The sequence below is a fragment of the Amia ocellicauda genome, chromosome 22 (genome assembly GCF_036373705.1).
Source record: "Amia ocellicauda isolate fAmiCal2 chromosome 22, fAmiCal2.hap1, whole genome shotgun sequence".
Lineage (NCBI taxonomy): Eukaryota > Metazoa > Chordata > Actinopteri > Amiiformes > Amiidae > Amia > Amia ocellicauda.
This window is the reverse complement of record NC_089871.1, coordinates 8799823-8814491: the sequence shown is the minus strand read 5'-3', so window position 1 is coordinate 8814491 and position 14669 is coordinate 8799823. Positions and strand designations below refer to the sequence as shown.

At 50.6% G+C, this 14669-nt stretch overlaps 2 protein-coding genes across 4 annotated transcripts; one reads left to right on the top strand and one right to left on the bottom strand.

Moving 5' to 3' along the window:
- Positions 1-482: 482 nt before the first annotated feature.
- On the bottom strand, positions 483-4689 carry vtna (vitronectin a). Of its 2 annotated transcripts, none has more exons than XM_066695582.1 (8): positions 4539-4689; positions 4016-4135; positions 2730-3041; positions 2475-2614; positions 2070-2226; positions 1819-1962; positions 1103-1540; positions 483-769 (listed from the first exon to the last, which is right to left on the bottom strand). In XM_066695582.1, exons 1-8 carry the CDS (start codon positions 4594-4596, stop codon positions 648-650), a joined length of 1491 nt encoding a protein of 496 aa, XP_066551679.1. In that variant the 5' UTR covers positions 4597-4689; the 3' UTR covers positions 483-647. The 2 variants fall into 2 exon arrangements, with proteins under 2 accessions (XP_066551679.1, XP_066551680.1); XM_066695583.1 differs by having other exon boundaries at positions 2730-3038; positions 4539-4688.
- A 1177-nt stretch (positions 4690-5866) lies between these two features.
- Positions 5867-14641, top strand: sarm1 (sterile alpha and TIR motif containing 1). 2 transcript variants are annotated; one of them, XM_066695581.1, is made up of 10 exons: positions 5867-6397; positions 6806-7201; positions 8635-9253; positions 9555-9767; positions 9990-10081; positions 10417-10652; positions 11519-11618; positions 11835-12024; positions 12121-12242; positions 12476-14641. In XM_066695581.1, the coding sequence occupies exons 1-10, from the start codon at positions 6387-6389 to the stop codon at positions 12600-12602; spliced, it is 2106 nt and encodes a 701-aa protein (XP_066551678.1). In that variant the 5' UTR covers positions 5867-6386; the 3' UTR covers positions 12603-14641. The 2 variants fall into 2 exon arrangements, with proteins under 2 accessions (XP_066551678.1, XP_066551677.1); XM_066695580.1 differs by having other exon boundaries at positions 5867-7201.
- The last annotated feature ends 28 nt before the right edge of the window (positions 14642-14669 follow it).

The following is a 14669-nucleotide window of genomic DNA, read 5'->3' as shown; positions in this document are numbered from 1 at the left end:
AAAGCAGAACTGCCCATTTGACAGCTCTTATGAGTCCCAAACCCTCTGCTGACAGGTTAGACATTATTTGCCTGCTGACTGGTTACACTGACCAATCTTTCCAGGGTATATCGCCCCCAGGTAGCTCAGCCCCAGCCCGTCCTGAGGCCTTTGCATTTTGTTTTGCAGGGAAGTCTACAGGTGACCTGGGAACACTTGACATGCAGCACCTTCGTCACGTGACTAGGGAGAACCTGCACTGTGGCAACATCCAGTGAGGGCATCTGAACGAAAAAACTGTTAGGAAGTTAGTTGGTGTTGCCTGGCTACGATTGTGAAGATTAAAGTCCCATAAATGTGTTGTATATTTGCCAGGAAAACAAACAGTAATAACTAATATTGTAGTAAAACTGTCCTCACTGTGATAGATTCACAATATGGACTATGGGTTAATTTAGTCCTGTGTTTCGGGGGAAAAGAAGAAAACGACCACAGACTGCACACAGTGTCCAGAAACAGTTTAATTACCCAATTCCAAAAAAAAAAAACTTTTAATAATCCATGTCTTTAAAGACATGCTAGAGCCGCGCATTGCTACACCTCTGCACCGTAATCCGCCTGCCACTGTGTTATGTCTGCGATTACAGTTATGCTGAATGCACCGCCGCTCATTTTTTCTCCGCCAAGTCTTTCTCCGGGCAGCCCAGCCAGTATTTGGCAATGGATCTTGGGTACGGGGGATGTGCAGAGTCGACTCTCTTTGTCTGTAGGTTGACGCGGTAGTATTTGTCTGAAACAAACAAAAAGAAGATAAATCTTTTTTTTTTAAATCACGTGAATGATCTAGAAATACTTGGACGGGGTCTACGGTAAATCCTCTGTTACACCTGTTGGGGTATTGAAGTAGGAGCGGAGGGAATAGTGAACTGGGCGGGTCTGGTGGGTTGTCTGGTCCTCACACCAGGAGACCCCGTCCAAAGCAGACTCGTGCAGACAGGCTTTTACAAGACTATAATTGGTAACTTCCTACGGTTACCGTTACTATCACCATCGATAATGAAAAACAAAACACAACAACAACAACAAAAGACAAAAGCGGAATGGGCCGCCCCTCCTCCAGTACCTTGGATGAAGAAGTAGATGTTCTGGATGGGCACTTGGCACTTGCTGGTGGAGTCGATGCCGGGGAGATTCAGGCCGTAGTTGTAGTCATAATAGTCGCCCTGCTGCTGCTGCTGCTGTTGCTGCTGTTGCTGCCGGTTGCCGTTGTACCTGTTCTGGCCTGGCTTGTGGTCCCTGTCCGGGTTATAGTCAAAGCCCAGGCCCAGGTCCAGGCCCAGGTCCAAGATGTCCCAGGACAGGGATCGGCTCTGCCTGCGGCCCTTGTTCCTCCCGGCCCTCCTTCTGTTGCCATTACGCCTCCTGTTTCCCTGCTTCCTGCTGACGGCTGCTGGCGTCTTGGGGGAGACGTAGAGCCGCCCGGCCATCACCGCATCCACCGGGCCCTGGATCCCAACCCAGTCCCTTCTGATGGAGCGCGGCCCGGTGCTACCGCTGTGCACTGGGGGGAGGGGCGACAAAGACAGGAATCAGTGGGCAGCGTGGGCAGCGTGGGCAGCGTGGGCAGCTCGCCCTCTCTCTCTCGCATTCTCTCTCTCTCTTCTTGTCTTTCCTGTCCCTTCTCTTCCTGTCATCTCTCTTGTCACCTTCATTTCGGCTTCCTATAGGTAGCTTGACCTGAACACAAAACTAACCAGCTAATGCAGCTTCATTCAAGTCATTCACCGCCGTAGAAAGAAGTAGCGCTCATAGCGTTCCTGCCCCCCCACCCTCTCTTACTGCTTTGGAAGAGGAAGCTGAACAGATCCTCGAAGCTGTCCTTGTACAGCGCGGTGTAGCGGATGAACTGTGTGGAGCCGGCTATCTTGTTGCACTCTTCCTGGGACGGCTGGTGCCTGAACTCGTACTGGTAGTACTGGTCTCCTGCAGGGGAGAGAGAGGGAGACGCGAGATGTCAGGGCATGGGTGGGCGAGACCTGCAAACCCTGACCCCTGGCCCCTGCACAGCCACCAGGGGGGGCGTTCCTTACCTTTGAAGAAGTAGACCTTCTCCTTGCCGTAGTAGCCGGGGGCGGGGAGGGCGAAGGCTGCGTCCACGTGGCCAGGGATTTTGGTGAAGCCGACGGAGATGTCGCGCGGGTAGTCCGGGTCCATGACGGTGTCGTCGAAACGCCAGTACTGGTTTCCCTGGAACAGAGCAATGGAGGCAGCCGGATCACGCAGTTGCTCTGCTGCATGGCGCTCCTCACAGAACGCCGGCACAACGTGAGTCTGCCTGCTGGTGATCGTGTCAGAATCAGCGCCACTCAGAGCTTTGGTTTTGCCGGAACAGTTAATAGGATGACATCCCCCTCTCCCCCTGTGAGACAAATCAATTCCTCGATTCATGTATATATATATATATATATATATATATTTTGTCTATTTGTACGAACCTTGAAGATGTAGGTCTTGCCCTGGCAGTTGATGCGGGTGAAGGCGGCATCGATGGGCCCCTCGATGCCCCACACATCCTTGATGAGTTTGGGGTATCCGGGCTTCACCGCCTTCTCGTCCAGCTCATAGAAATTCTCCCCTGGAGTCCCCCCAGTCAAAACAGTCACGTTATTGGACACTGTAGTACTGAACACTACAGCACTATTTCTGAACACTACAGGCCCAGTATTGGACACTAGAGGCCACCCTCTCACCTCTGAATGCGAAGATGGAACCGTTCTTCAGCTGCATGAAGGCATCAAAAGACTTCCCGCTGCAGGCTTCTGCCTCTGGCAGAGGGCCACTGGAGTTGGAGGGTGCCGCGGGCCCGGCTATGGTTGGGGGTGCGGGTGACTGGGATGTGCTGAGGGTTGGGTGGATGTCCTGGGTGTCGGTGTGGCCGGGTTTGAAGCTGTTGGGCCTCAGGGTGGCCCCGGACACAGGCGGGCCGGTGGAGGTGGCTGTGTCGTTGTTGCTGTAGTAGTCATAATCGTCCTCGGGGAAGTTGAAGACGTCGCCGCGAGCTGCTGGCACGACAGAGAGCCCCCGCCACAGTTACAGGAACAGACAAGCCAAACCCACCACTGTTCACCCAAATCCCCCTTTTCAGACGCCTGTTTTAAACACTCAGGTGAGATCTCTGTAAGAATCCCTGGTATTGATCAGCAACTATATTGAACTAAATTAGTGAATGGAGGCTCATACGGGGCTGTGTGTCTCTGCTCTCTGTCTGTCTGTGTCTGAGACGTCTGCAGCCGACAGAGACACTCAGTTCTCAAAACATCCGATTTCCCTGCCTGGACACTTTCAGGGATGAGGTAAACATGGCTGTATTGATAACGAACCATCCTGTTGTGTCTGAGAGTCGTCCATATGGTCACAGCAATGCCGAGGTGGAAATGTATCAGAGGGTTTGACATATTGACTCATTAGCTGTATTGTTGATCATTCAGTAGCCAATATAACCTGTTAGTCTTGCATATTAATCAGTATTTAATGCATATTCATTGATTCTTCCTAATTATTACGATATATAGACTTTTCTTGGTTCGCTTTCGAGGTCTCAACCCATAAATAACCGCACCAATCTCCATATCTCCGTCAATGGTTTCTCTATTTTGCTTTATTACCATTATATAATAAACATCTTATTAATTCACTCTGCTCCTGTGGATTCATACACATCATATTTCTTAAATCTCCATGAACCAGTGTCCGTGGGTATTGTTTGCTATGAATTGCCTCACTGGCTGTTTGTGGACTGTTCCATGCTAAATAAATATTTTAATTATTATTATCGTTGTTATTATAGAGCTGGTGGAAAATGTGGTTTGTGTTTGTACATCAATTCAGATTGTAGTGTGTAGCATTCAGTTTCTCAGAAAGAAGCACCACTGTCCCACAGATTATTGTTTTCCTGTGATTCTCTTCTTCTTATTATTATTATTTGTAATATTATGATGACCTCCTACAGGGAGAAGGAGAGGGCAGTGTGGGTTACCTTTCACCTTGCAGACGCTGTCGTAGTCGATGCAGCAGCTCTTGTAGTATTTGCACATGGAGTCGCACTGACACTTCTTACTGGATTCAAAGCCGTTGTCGCAGCGGCCATCGCAGGAGTCTGCAGGGAGAGATGGGTATGGAACAGATGGGAGAGACCGGGGTCCTCACGCTCTCTGCCCTCACGGACAGACAGACAGGATCGAGACAGACAGGATTGAGACAGACAGACAGTCACACTCAAGACAGACAGACACAATCCAGAGAGACAGACAGACAGACACACTCAAGACAGACAGAGAGACACAATCCAGAGAGACAGACAGAGACGCACAATCCAGAGAGACAGACAGACAGGCTCGAGACAGACAGACAGTCACACTCAACACAGACAGACCCAATTGAGACAGACAGACAGACAATCGAGGCAGACAGACAAGTCAGACAGACATGCAGACAGACAGACAGACAATTAAGACAGACAGTCACACACAGCTGCAATCCTCAGCCCAGGCCAGTCTTACCCTCCGCAGCCAGGGCAATGCCCAGCCCGGTGAGAAGCAGGATCACCGCCAGCTTCATGGTGTCTCGTCTCTGAGGGTCTGCAGACAGGAATGGGACCCTCAGAGACAGGCGACTGAGTCCTGCCAATCCGTGCGCTGCGAGATCACTCACCTCCCTCTGTTTACCTTGCCTTGTTTTGCACATTTTGGGGGGGTTAATGGTTAACCAGAGCTGGAGACTCCTCGGCCGTCCCTTCACCCGCTCACCATACAGGGATGGGTGTCCGGACACACACTCGGCTAGTCGCTGGCGGGTGTTGTGTCTCGCAGTAATGAAGTTGTGTTGTACTCATATAACAGAATGCTGTCCTAATGGTTTTCAGTGAGCAGGAGGGATGGTATAACGGTGATGACTAGGAGCGCCTCTGTAGTTTGCCTGTATTGAGTGTAGTTGTGTGTTTGTTGAATTGTTGGTGTTGTTACTGGTCACACGCACTGTTGTCCACACAGGGAGGGGAATGGCCGGCTTGGGTTAGAGGGTGTTGACAGCACAGCATCTTGGACAAAATTCCCCTTGAGGCTGTGATACAACTATTATCTTTACAGGGGCATAACCTCATATGGATAGAGCAGCGATTATCTATTAATGATTAAACTTCTGGCTAGCTACCCTTGTACTCTCTCTGGGACTGATTGATAACGGACCATGGATCATCCCAGTGATTATAGTCGATATATAAAGGACACACACCCACCCCAGTATCGCAACCCCAATATCTTTGCACAAAAACTATTTCCCAACAGTCTCTTTAACATCCAAAATAAGAATTGATTAATAATAATTATAGTTCTCATTAATACATGTAGTGTGGTGTTCTGCACTGCAGTAACAACACTGTAAAATGAAGTGTGCTGCACTGTGGTGAATACACAGTAAAGTGTAGAGTGGTGGTGAAAACAAATACTTTAAATTCTAGCTATTATTACTATTATGATTATAAATGTCATTGATATTCAGACGTGTTTTGAGTGACACATTACTTGCATTTTCCTTATCTGGCTTGTATTCACATGTTTCAAGAGTTATGATTTAATGAGTCGTGTGGGCTTTTTCCACAGTATGATCAGATCGCAGACTTTTGGATTGGAAGGGGAGTGTTTATATATGAACATCTGGATCACTAGGAACATCTGGATCCGGCTTGTGTCCGTCTGCCCTTGTCCCTGAGCCCATATTCTTTGGTCAACACCAGTAAGTGCTGCACAGGGATGTAAGTGGTGCTGATGATACTGTATTCTCCTTTCTCTCCACTAGGCGCAGCGCTGGGGGGATGAGGGGGGTTCTCTACTGCTGTGTTACTGGGGGAGAGTCCAGTCAGCCAGCCAGTAGCATCGCGTTGGGAGAAGATGGGTGGCATCTTACCGGAATATCCCCCCATGTTATGCGTCTCCTACACGGCAGCTGAGCTCCATCACTGGGAAGCAGCGAGAGTTGTGTTGATTGTCTGATTGTGTGCGATGAAGATCTGGCGCTGAGGAAGGTGACATTGCAGGACACCACTGTTGCGGCTGGCACTAAAGAGGCTCAGTGTGGTTGTACTGTATGCAACTAAAATAGCCTTTGGTACGGCATTGCACTTGGCGTATCATTTCCTGTTCTGCAGTTCCGCTTTAAATCTGCTCGCTCTGAGACAAAGACTTTAGTTTGCATTTGAGCACGAAAACATGTCGGTGTGCTGAAGCTGTAATGGACGTCTGAAGGAGCTTTTGTTTCAGCGCAGGCACCCCCCCTGTGGTCAGTATTGCAGGACAGAAGCTGCCACCTGACTGAGATCCGGATTAACAACAACAGCCACCACCAAAAAAGGGATGCAGTCCGAGTAAGTCGCTGTTCTTTTGTTTGTGTCTGTCTCTCTTTGGCTCTGGGAGGCGCTGGTTGTGTCTGGACGGCGGCCGGGTCGGTGATGACGTCATGGTATGTAGGCTAATGACGCGTGAGCAGATCTAATTCGGACCCCGGTGTGAGTCACGGGCACTCATTGCATCTCATTGCAGGGGAATAAGGGCCAGCTGATGAACACATAGGGACAAAGAAACGACAGACGGCACAGCCAAGCATCACACTAGAGCTTCTTAGCCCTGTTTTGCACATGCACACCAATCTGCAAAGACCATAGAGACATTCCCATCAATAGCCAGGGGCCACAGACGCGGCGCAGGTGCGGGCGGCCCATGCTCTCCCTGCTGCTTTCTCTGCACAAGCTCTGCAAACTTTTCTCCATGTTCAGTTCCGACAGACTCACGGTACCCGAATACGTGAGCCGGCTCCAGAGTCGGAAGAGCGGCCCGGACCCCAAGGCTGTTTCGCCCGGGGTCAGTGCGGACGCGCAGAGGGCTCTGGACAGCTCCCTGCCGCCGCTCCGGGAAGCCATCCAGACCCTGAAGTCGTCCCGCAACAACGCCGACCCCCGGGAGTCCAGAGGGGCCATCGCCACCATCTTCCAGCTGGTGGAGGAAGCGTGGGTGCTGCCCGCGGTCGGCCGGCATGTGGCCGAAGAGCTCTGCAACAAGATCCGCCTGGAGGGCGGCCTGGAAGCGCTGCTCAAACTGCTGCACACCCCCGAGCTGGAGACCAAGTATGAGGCGGCCAAGCTGCTGGAGCAGATCCTGGTGTCGGAGAACAGGTAGGACACCAGTATGAGGTACAGCAGGGTCACAGCTAAGGCACTAACTCACTCTCTCTCTCTCTCTCTCTCTCTCTCTCTCACACACACACACACACACACACACACACACAATGCACTTTGTATTGCACGTTGTATTGCTCTTATATTTTGCAAGTCACCCTGGACAAGGGCGTCTGCTAATCAATAAATACAATAATAACAATACACCCCAGGGAAACATGCAGAAATATATTTTTCTCTCTAGGGAGCCAACATTTGTAATGCTTTCGGTATTGGTCTTGACTGCGCTAGGAATAGGCTGGAGATTCATTTGAGGAGTCATCGTTTATAAATAGATTTATTTTGCAATATGTTTCACAATTTGGCAGTCTTTTCACCCTGATGGCAATCTCATTCTGCAAGGGATGGGACAGCTAGTCAATTGCACTCCTTGTTAAATTACAGCGTTGTTAAAAGTCATCAAAGCACAACACAAAATATATATATATATATTTTTTTTTACACCATAATGTGTTTTTCCCATACAGACTAAAAATACATATTATTGTGTTGTGCTTTGGTGAATGTTTACACAAAGTTGTATTATCTTTGAACACACACGCAATGTTAAATTGAACACACTAGTTCTAAGAGTGTACTGACTTTGCCTGCTTTGGGAACACCAGACCTCTGACACGTTTACAGCCAAAGACAGATGTTCTGTATACACTACATAGACATTCATAATGTATTTATTTAATTTTGGCACAATTTATCCTCCTTGATTTAATCAAATGCTCTAATACTTATAGAACAGCAGACCCAGCATGTTTCTGATCACAATATTTTAGGTGTTTTTATGGTGGGGTTTTTGCAACGGAAATATTTTGAGATTCACAGTTATATGAAGTTTTAGTTTTCTAAGATATCTGATGGGAACGGATGCACTTCCTGCCCAGTTTATGTTGGCAGTTTTTGCTGTTAGGTTTTGTGCAGTTTTGCTTTTAAACAGTGAGGCAGGGGTTGCATCCTCAATATATCCTTCTGCGGTGAAGTAAAGGACATCGCAAAAGTATAAAAATGGTTGCTGTGGCCTGGGCTGGTAGTGGTCTGCTGCAGGCGTCTCTAGAGTCGCAGGCATTACCTACAGTCTGCACCTTTGCCTTCTGGGTCCTTTAGGAAGTTGATCTGTCCACTAAGGTCTCACTCTGTCCTCCCTGTGTTCCACAACAGTGTGAGCGACCAACTAACGGTCCTCTGCCAGGATTATAGAAACTGACGCTTGAGCACCTCCCATACTTGCTCTTTTCCTGCCACAGTGAGAAGTGCAGGACAGAGAAACACACTCTGCTACATCCTGACACTTTTGTAGCTAGCAGTTTTTCAGAGGGCACACGTGGTGTGTGCGTGTGTGTGTGGTCTCAGCTGATACGCGTCCTGTGCCACTGCAGGGACTACGTGGCACGGATGGGCCTGGGCGTGATCCTGAACCTGACCCGGGAGCAGGAGGACGCCCAGCTGGCCCGCAGTGTGTCGGGCATCCTGGAGCACATGTTCAAGCACACGGAGGAGACGTGCGCCCTGCTCATCCACAACAGCGCCCTGGACGCCCTGTTGTTCTGGTGCCGGGGGACGGACCCCACGGTGCTGCGGCACTGCGCCATGGCCCTGGCCAACTGTGCCATGTACGGAGGCCACACCTGCCAGCGGCTCATGATCGAGAAGCGGGCGGCCGAGTGGTTGTTCCCCCTGGCCTTCTCCAAGGAGGACGAGCTCATCCGCTTCCACGCCTGCCTGGCGGTGACCGTGCTGGCCGCCAACCGGGAGATCGAGGCGGAGGTGGTGCGCTCGGGGACCCTGGAGCTGGTGGAGCCCTTCATCGCCTCACTGGACCCCGAGGAGTTCGCCCGCAGCCTGCTGGACAGCGCTGACAACACACAGGGCCGCACCGCTGCTGACCTGCAGCACCTCCTGCCCCTGCTGGACGGGCCACGGCTCGAGGGCAAGTGCATTGCCGCGTTCTACCTGTGTGTGGAGACCAGCATCAAGTCCCGCCAGCGCAACACCAAGGTAGGGCTGGGGCCGCCGCACGTGTGAGCGATGGAGGGTCCGTCGAGGTCCTCCGCAATAGTGTATAAACCCTCGTGAGGTTAATGTAAAGGGATCGATTTATAGAAACCAGGAAAGCAGACACCCAACATCTCAGTGTCTCCCACCCGCCCCAGACTGAGTTCACGGTGTCTTGGTTCTGAATTGCGCACTACTACCACGTAAAGGCAGAAAGATGCATTTGGTCAGAAAACCTTGCGATGAATCTGGTCTCTGGCTGCCCTGTCCATCTCCATAACCCTCTCTCTCTCTTCTCTCACAGATCTTCCAGCAGATCGGCGCGGTGCAGAGTCTGAAGCGCATTGTCATGTACTCCAGCAACGGCACCACCTGCTCCCTGGCCAAGCGGGCGCTACTCATGATGGGCGAGGATGTGCCGCGGCGCATCCTGCCCTCTGTGCCCAACTGGAAGGCCTGCGAGGTGCAGAACTGGCTGCAGCAGATTGGGTTCTCCAGCTGTGCCGAGCGCTTCCAGGTGCGGCAGGCAGGGGGCGCCCCATCCACCTGACCCCACAGCGGGGACTCGAACCCTAACCTGAAAATGTAACCCTAATTTAATCATGGAACTTAATTGTAATGCAAAATCTTATCTAATTACAATAATACCATTTACACTGTATCTGCATCTCTAAAGAGAATTCACTCTTCCTGCGAGGGAAATGGCTCAGTGGGGCTCAGTCTCTCTCTTGTCTCTCAGGAGCTGCATGTGGATGGGGACCTGCTTCTGAACATCACCGACCTGGACCTACAGAACGACTTGGGCATGACCTCCGGGCTCACCAGGAAGAGGTGAGGGCAGGTGGCTGGCCCTCGAGTGCTCCGGGGCCGAAATACCCAGAGTGCTGTGCAGCTGGAGGTCCCGTTGGTGGATCTGTGGGAAGATTGTCCTCAGACTGGACATGTAGCGCACGTTTGTTTTTTCTATGAATACGTGAAGAAATGCGAGGTTCCAGCTGTTTTGTCTTACTCTCCCTGTTCCTCCATCTCTCTGTCCCTCCTTCCCTCTCTCTCTGCCTCTAACCCTCCCTCCCTCTCTGTGTCCCTCCCTCTGTCCTGCCCTCTCTTTCTGTCCCTCTGTCCTTCCCTCTCTCTCTCTCCACGTCTGGTCGGACCCTGACCTCCAGGTTCCTTCGGGAGCTCCGGGTGCTGAAGACCTACGCCCACTACTCCACCTGCGACCCCAGTAACCTGGCGGACTGGCTGGGGGTGGTGGACCCGCGGTTCCGGCAGTACACCTACAGCCTGGTGCAGTGTGGCGTGGACCGGAAGGGCCTGGCACAACTCACCGACCAGCAGCTCCAGGCTGACTGCCACCTGGACAATGGCATCCATCGCAGTAGGATACTGGCAGCAGCGAAAGGTAGCTTAATAATTCAAGTAATTCAGTAAAATGGGTCACAAAGGATGGGATTAGAAACCCAGATCGCTGCTCTCCAGAGTGGTCTGATAAACTGAGCCCTGGGCTTTGAACCCGTTGAGCTCTGGGTGGCTTAATTCGACCGGTTTCTGTAGTGAATGTAATAATGATGACGATAAAATACAAATTCAGTTTCACCGGCACCTCTACAGCTTTTACAGCCGATTTTAACTCCTCTTAACAGCCTTTATAACTATTAATTCAGGGAGCTGGTTTGGTTATGGGCTTGATTAAATCCTGCAAAGTGCATTTGGAACAGATTCCAGAAACCGTCCCCTGAGGACCGGGCCTGGCACACTGCACTGATCCCGCTGCATTAACCCGATCGCACCCCACAGCCTGACTGACGGTCGAGCGGGTTGACAGCAGTGATTCAGCCCGGCCTGTCGGCACACGCGCTGCCCCCAGGGTTCACTGGTTTTAATTCATCATCGCAGTTTGATTCACTTTGATCGGTGTCAGGTGCTCTTTCGCTGGGAGAGAATTTAGCTTTTTTTTTTTTTTTTAATTAATTCTTGAAAAGCATTACCATACAGCTGGCTCAGGTGGGCAGGTCGGCAAACATGTGCTTCTTTAACCAATACGTGCGTTTGTCGACCAGCTGTGCACCAGTAGTGGCTGTAACTGATTCTGCACTAGTGCATTCTGGGGCATTGTGTACTACAGGGGAGGGTTGTGACCTTTGAGAGGTGCCTCTGCCGAGTGGGGGTGCATGGCGCTCGCAGTTGTTCTCCAGTGGGTGTGTGGCATATCTTGAATTGACCTGGGCGCCCTGGCTGTCTCGCTCACTCCCTCGTGTTCCCCTGCAGGCGCTCAGCGTCCGTCCCAGCTCTGCGACAGCCCCACCCAGCACCCGGGACCCGACGTCTTCATCAGCTACCGTCGGACCACCGGCTCCCAGCTGGCCAGGTGATGTGTGTGTGGTGCTTAAGTACCAGGGCAGGACTGCCAAATTCAAGTAAAAAGCTTCATTGGCACGACTAGGTTACATCGGACACACTATTAACGTACAGGAGCAACAGCACTGAAGAGGAACGAACACAGGAATTGTACATTTAAGAATTTAACAGGTATCAACAGACATATTTATATTGTATCTGTCTCTGTGTGCCCATTTTCCCACAGCTTGCTCAAGGTGCACCTGCAGGTCAGGGGCTTCAGTGTGTTCATTGACGTGGAGAAGCTGGAGGCAGGGAGGTTCGAGGAGAAGCTCATCCAGAGCGTTCAGAGGGCGCGCAACTTCATCCTGGTCCTGTCTGCCAACGCGCTGGACAACTGCATGGGTGACCATGCCATGAAGGACTGGGTGCACAAGGTCAGAGGTCCCAGGCGACTCAGGAGGGCATTTACACACACACACACACGTACACGCTCGCCCTTTGTTACCTCTCACGGCTCTCTATTCTCTCAGGAGATTGTCACGGCGCTGAAGGGCCAGAAGAACATCGTCCCGGTCACCGATCACTTCGAATGGCCGGAGCCCAGCTCTCTGCCCGACGACATGAGCGCCATCCTCAACTTCAATGGGATCAAGTGAGTGCTGGGCCGAGGGGGCAGGGCTCTGGCAGGGATTGTCGTGTCACGATCGAATGGGATCTTGTGTACTTCTGTATGAATGTCTTCTCTCTCTCCGTTATAATAATAATAATCGTAAAACTTTATTTTGTATTGCACCCTTAAGACTGGTTTCTCAAAGCATGTTACAGGCAGGTAAACCAATTACAGATCACAAATCTGCACCCCCCCCCCTCTCTCTCTCCCTCTAGGTGGTCCCATGAGTACCAGGAGGCCACCATCGAGAAAATCCTGCGGTTCCTGAAGGGGCGCCCCAGCCAGGACATGACCGACGGCCCGGAGGTTCCGCAGGACACTGAGGCGCCACACCATGGATAAGTAGACTGGGGGGAATGGGGAAAGGGACTGACTGTGGGCCCCTGGAAAACTATCCAGAGAGAGAAAGATAAAATATATTTATTGTATATAACCTTGTGATTGCTTTGGCAACACTGCAATTCTGTTTGTGAAGTGAATTGAGAGAGAGAGGGGCCTCATAGCCAGTCTTCCTCCCTGGTCTATCCCTGGTTGACCCCTACCCAGCATGCTGCAAGCTTCGCTCAGAATCGTCACCCTATTCCCCTCTACTGCGGATCCCAGCCTCGGCCAGCTGGCCTGAGGGGCACCAGTGTTCAGGACACGCTGGCTGGACACCCCCTGCGCTGTGGCGGTCACAGAAGGGGAACCCTTGAAAGCTGGAATGGACTCAAGACTTTCCTTTCCTGACATCTCGGTGCAGGGCAAGCCTGGCGCTCCAGCGGTGGGAATGGGGGCGTGCCTGTCCACTGCAGTAGGCCTCGTTCTTTGGGTGCCCCTACCCTGTTACCGGTCTGTGCCCGTCTGGGATGAAAGAAGCTGCCTGTCGCTCAGGGGCCAAGCTGTCCTGGTTTTCCTGCTTGTCAGACTTGCTCCAGACTATCCTGTCTTGTGGCACATGAAGTGAGCGACTGCACCCCCCGCTGAGCCGCACCCCGGTTGGACCACCCCGGTCGAACCAACTATAATGCCTCACTAGCCGACTCTTTGCTGCCGACCACTACGTCTCTGTTCCCTGCTGTGCGTAGATTTCGAACAGAAAGGAAACTATTTTGGTAACAAGTTCCAATTGTTATTTATATATATTTATAGTTTGTTTTCTTTACTTTTTCTATATTACAATATTTTCTGTTCTAGTGCTTTCATCTAGTTTGAAAAGGGATATAATGTCTGTGTTGTGCCTCGTATGTTTCGTAGGGTGGGGGGGAACCAAAAAACAAGTGTTTTTCTGCTCTTATGGTGCTTGACTTGTAACATGCATGTTGTAATTCAATATCATATCATTCGATACCATATCATAATCAGTTTCTCAAGGCATTAAGCTTCCTGTTTACATCGCACATATGTAAACGGCAATTGAACTGATGCGCTGAGGCCACGGCCAGGCTTCAGTACCAGCGCTGGTAGTACCAACACCTGTGAAGATTTCCTACAGTATCTGAGGTCGTCACGCTGCTGTCCAATCGGCCAACAGCTGGCAAAAGTTGAAGCAGAGTTTTTGAAATCTCACCCAGCTTCTCTTGCCTGCTGCCCAGTCTTCTCTATGATGGGTGAGCGACCCCTATAGAGAGATCAGTGCAAATCCCTGGGGCCGAAGAGCAGCCTGCAAATTACTATTGGGTTACTCACTGGGCCCAATAGCTTGCACTCACGAGAAATACTTAATTTGCACTACGATGACTGTATAACGGGGCTGGGATCTGCGACAAAGCCTTCTGTCTCCCTGTGTCCCTGTCCCTGTCCTTGGCCGCAGCTCACAGTATCTGTCTTAAAGCGCTGACGGCCTCCTGTTGTATCTCAGGACCCAGCATGTGTTAATGAAGTAGCCATAGAGAGCCTCTGTCCCTGAGGACTTTGCTGTCCTGTACTGAAACCACTTACCTGCTGCTGCCAGCGCCTCTCAGGGGTCAAATGAACCGTTTTGCCTCTTGGGTGAACCTTAAAAATCTTTGCTGCATTCTGAGCTTTATTATTATTATTATTATTATTATTATTAATAATATTTTAACTGAAGAGCATAAGGAGAATTACAACTTTATTATCAGCAATATTCAGGGAGGCTGGGCTTGTATTCATCTCAGCACTGCGGTTTAAAAAGTCTCTTCTCTGACTGCTGTGTTACTGATGGCTTTATCCCCTATTGGGCTGTTCCCAGTGGCCTTAAACATATATATTTATCTGTGTGTGTGTGTGTGTTTCGACTGTATAGAAGATGTATTGTATTATTCATGTGTATTCAGGAATTGGCGTATTTTGTAAAGATGGTCCAGCTGATTGAACCATCAGATGCAATAAAGAAAATAAACAATAAAACGCAAATAAATAAAACCCTGTAAATCTCAGTTTTGAATCTGTTTCCAGTTTCATCAA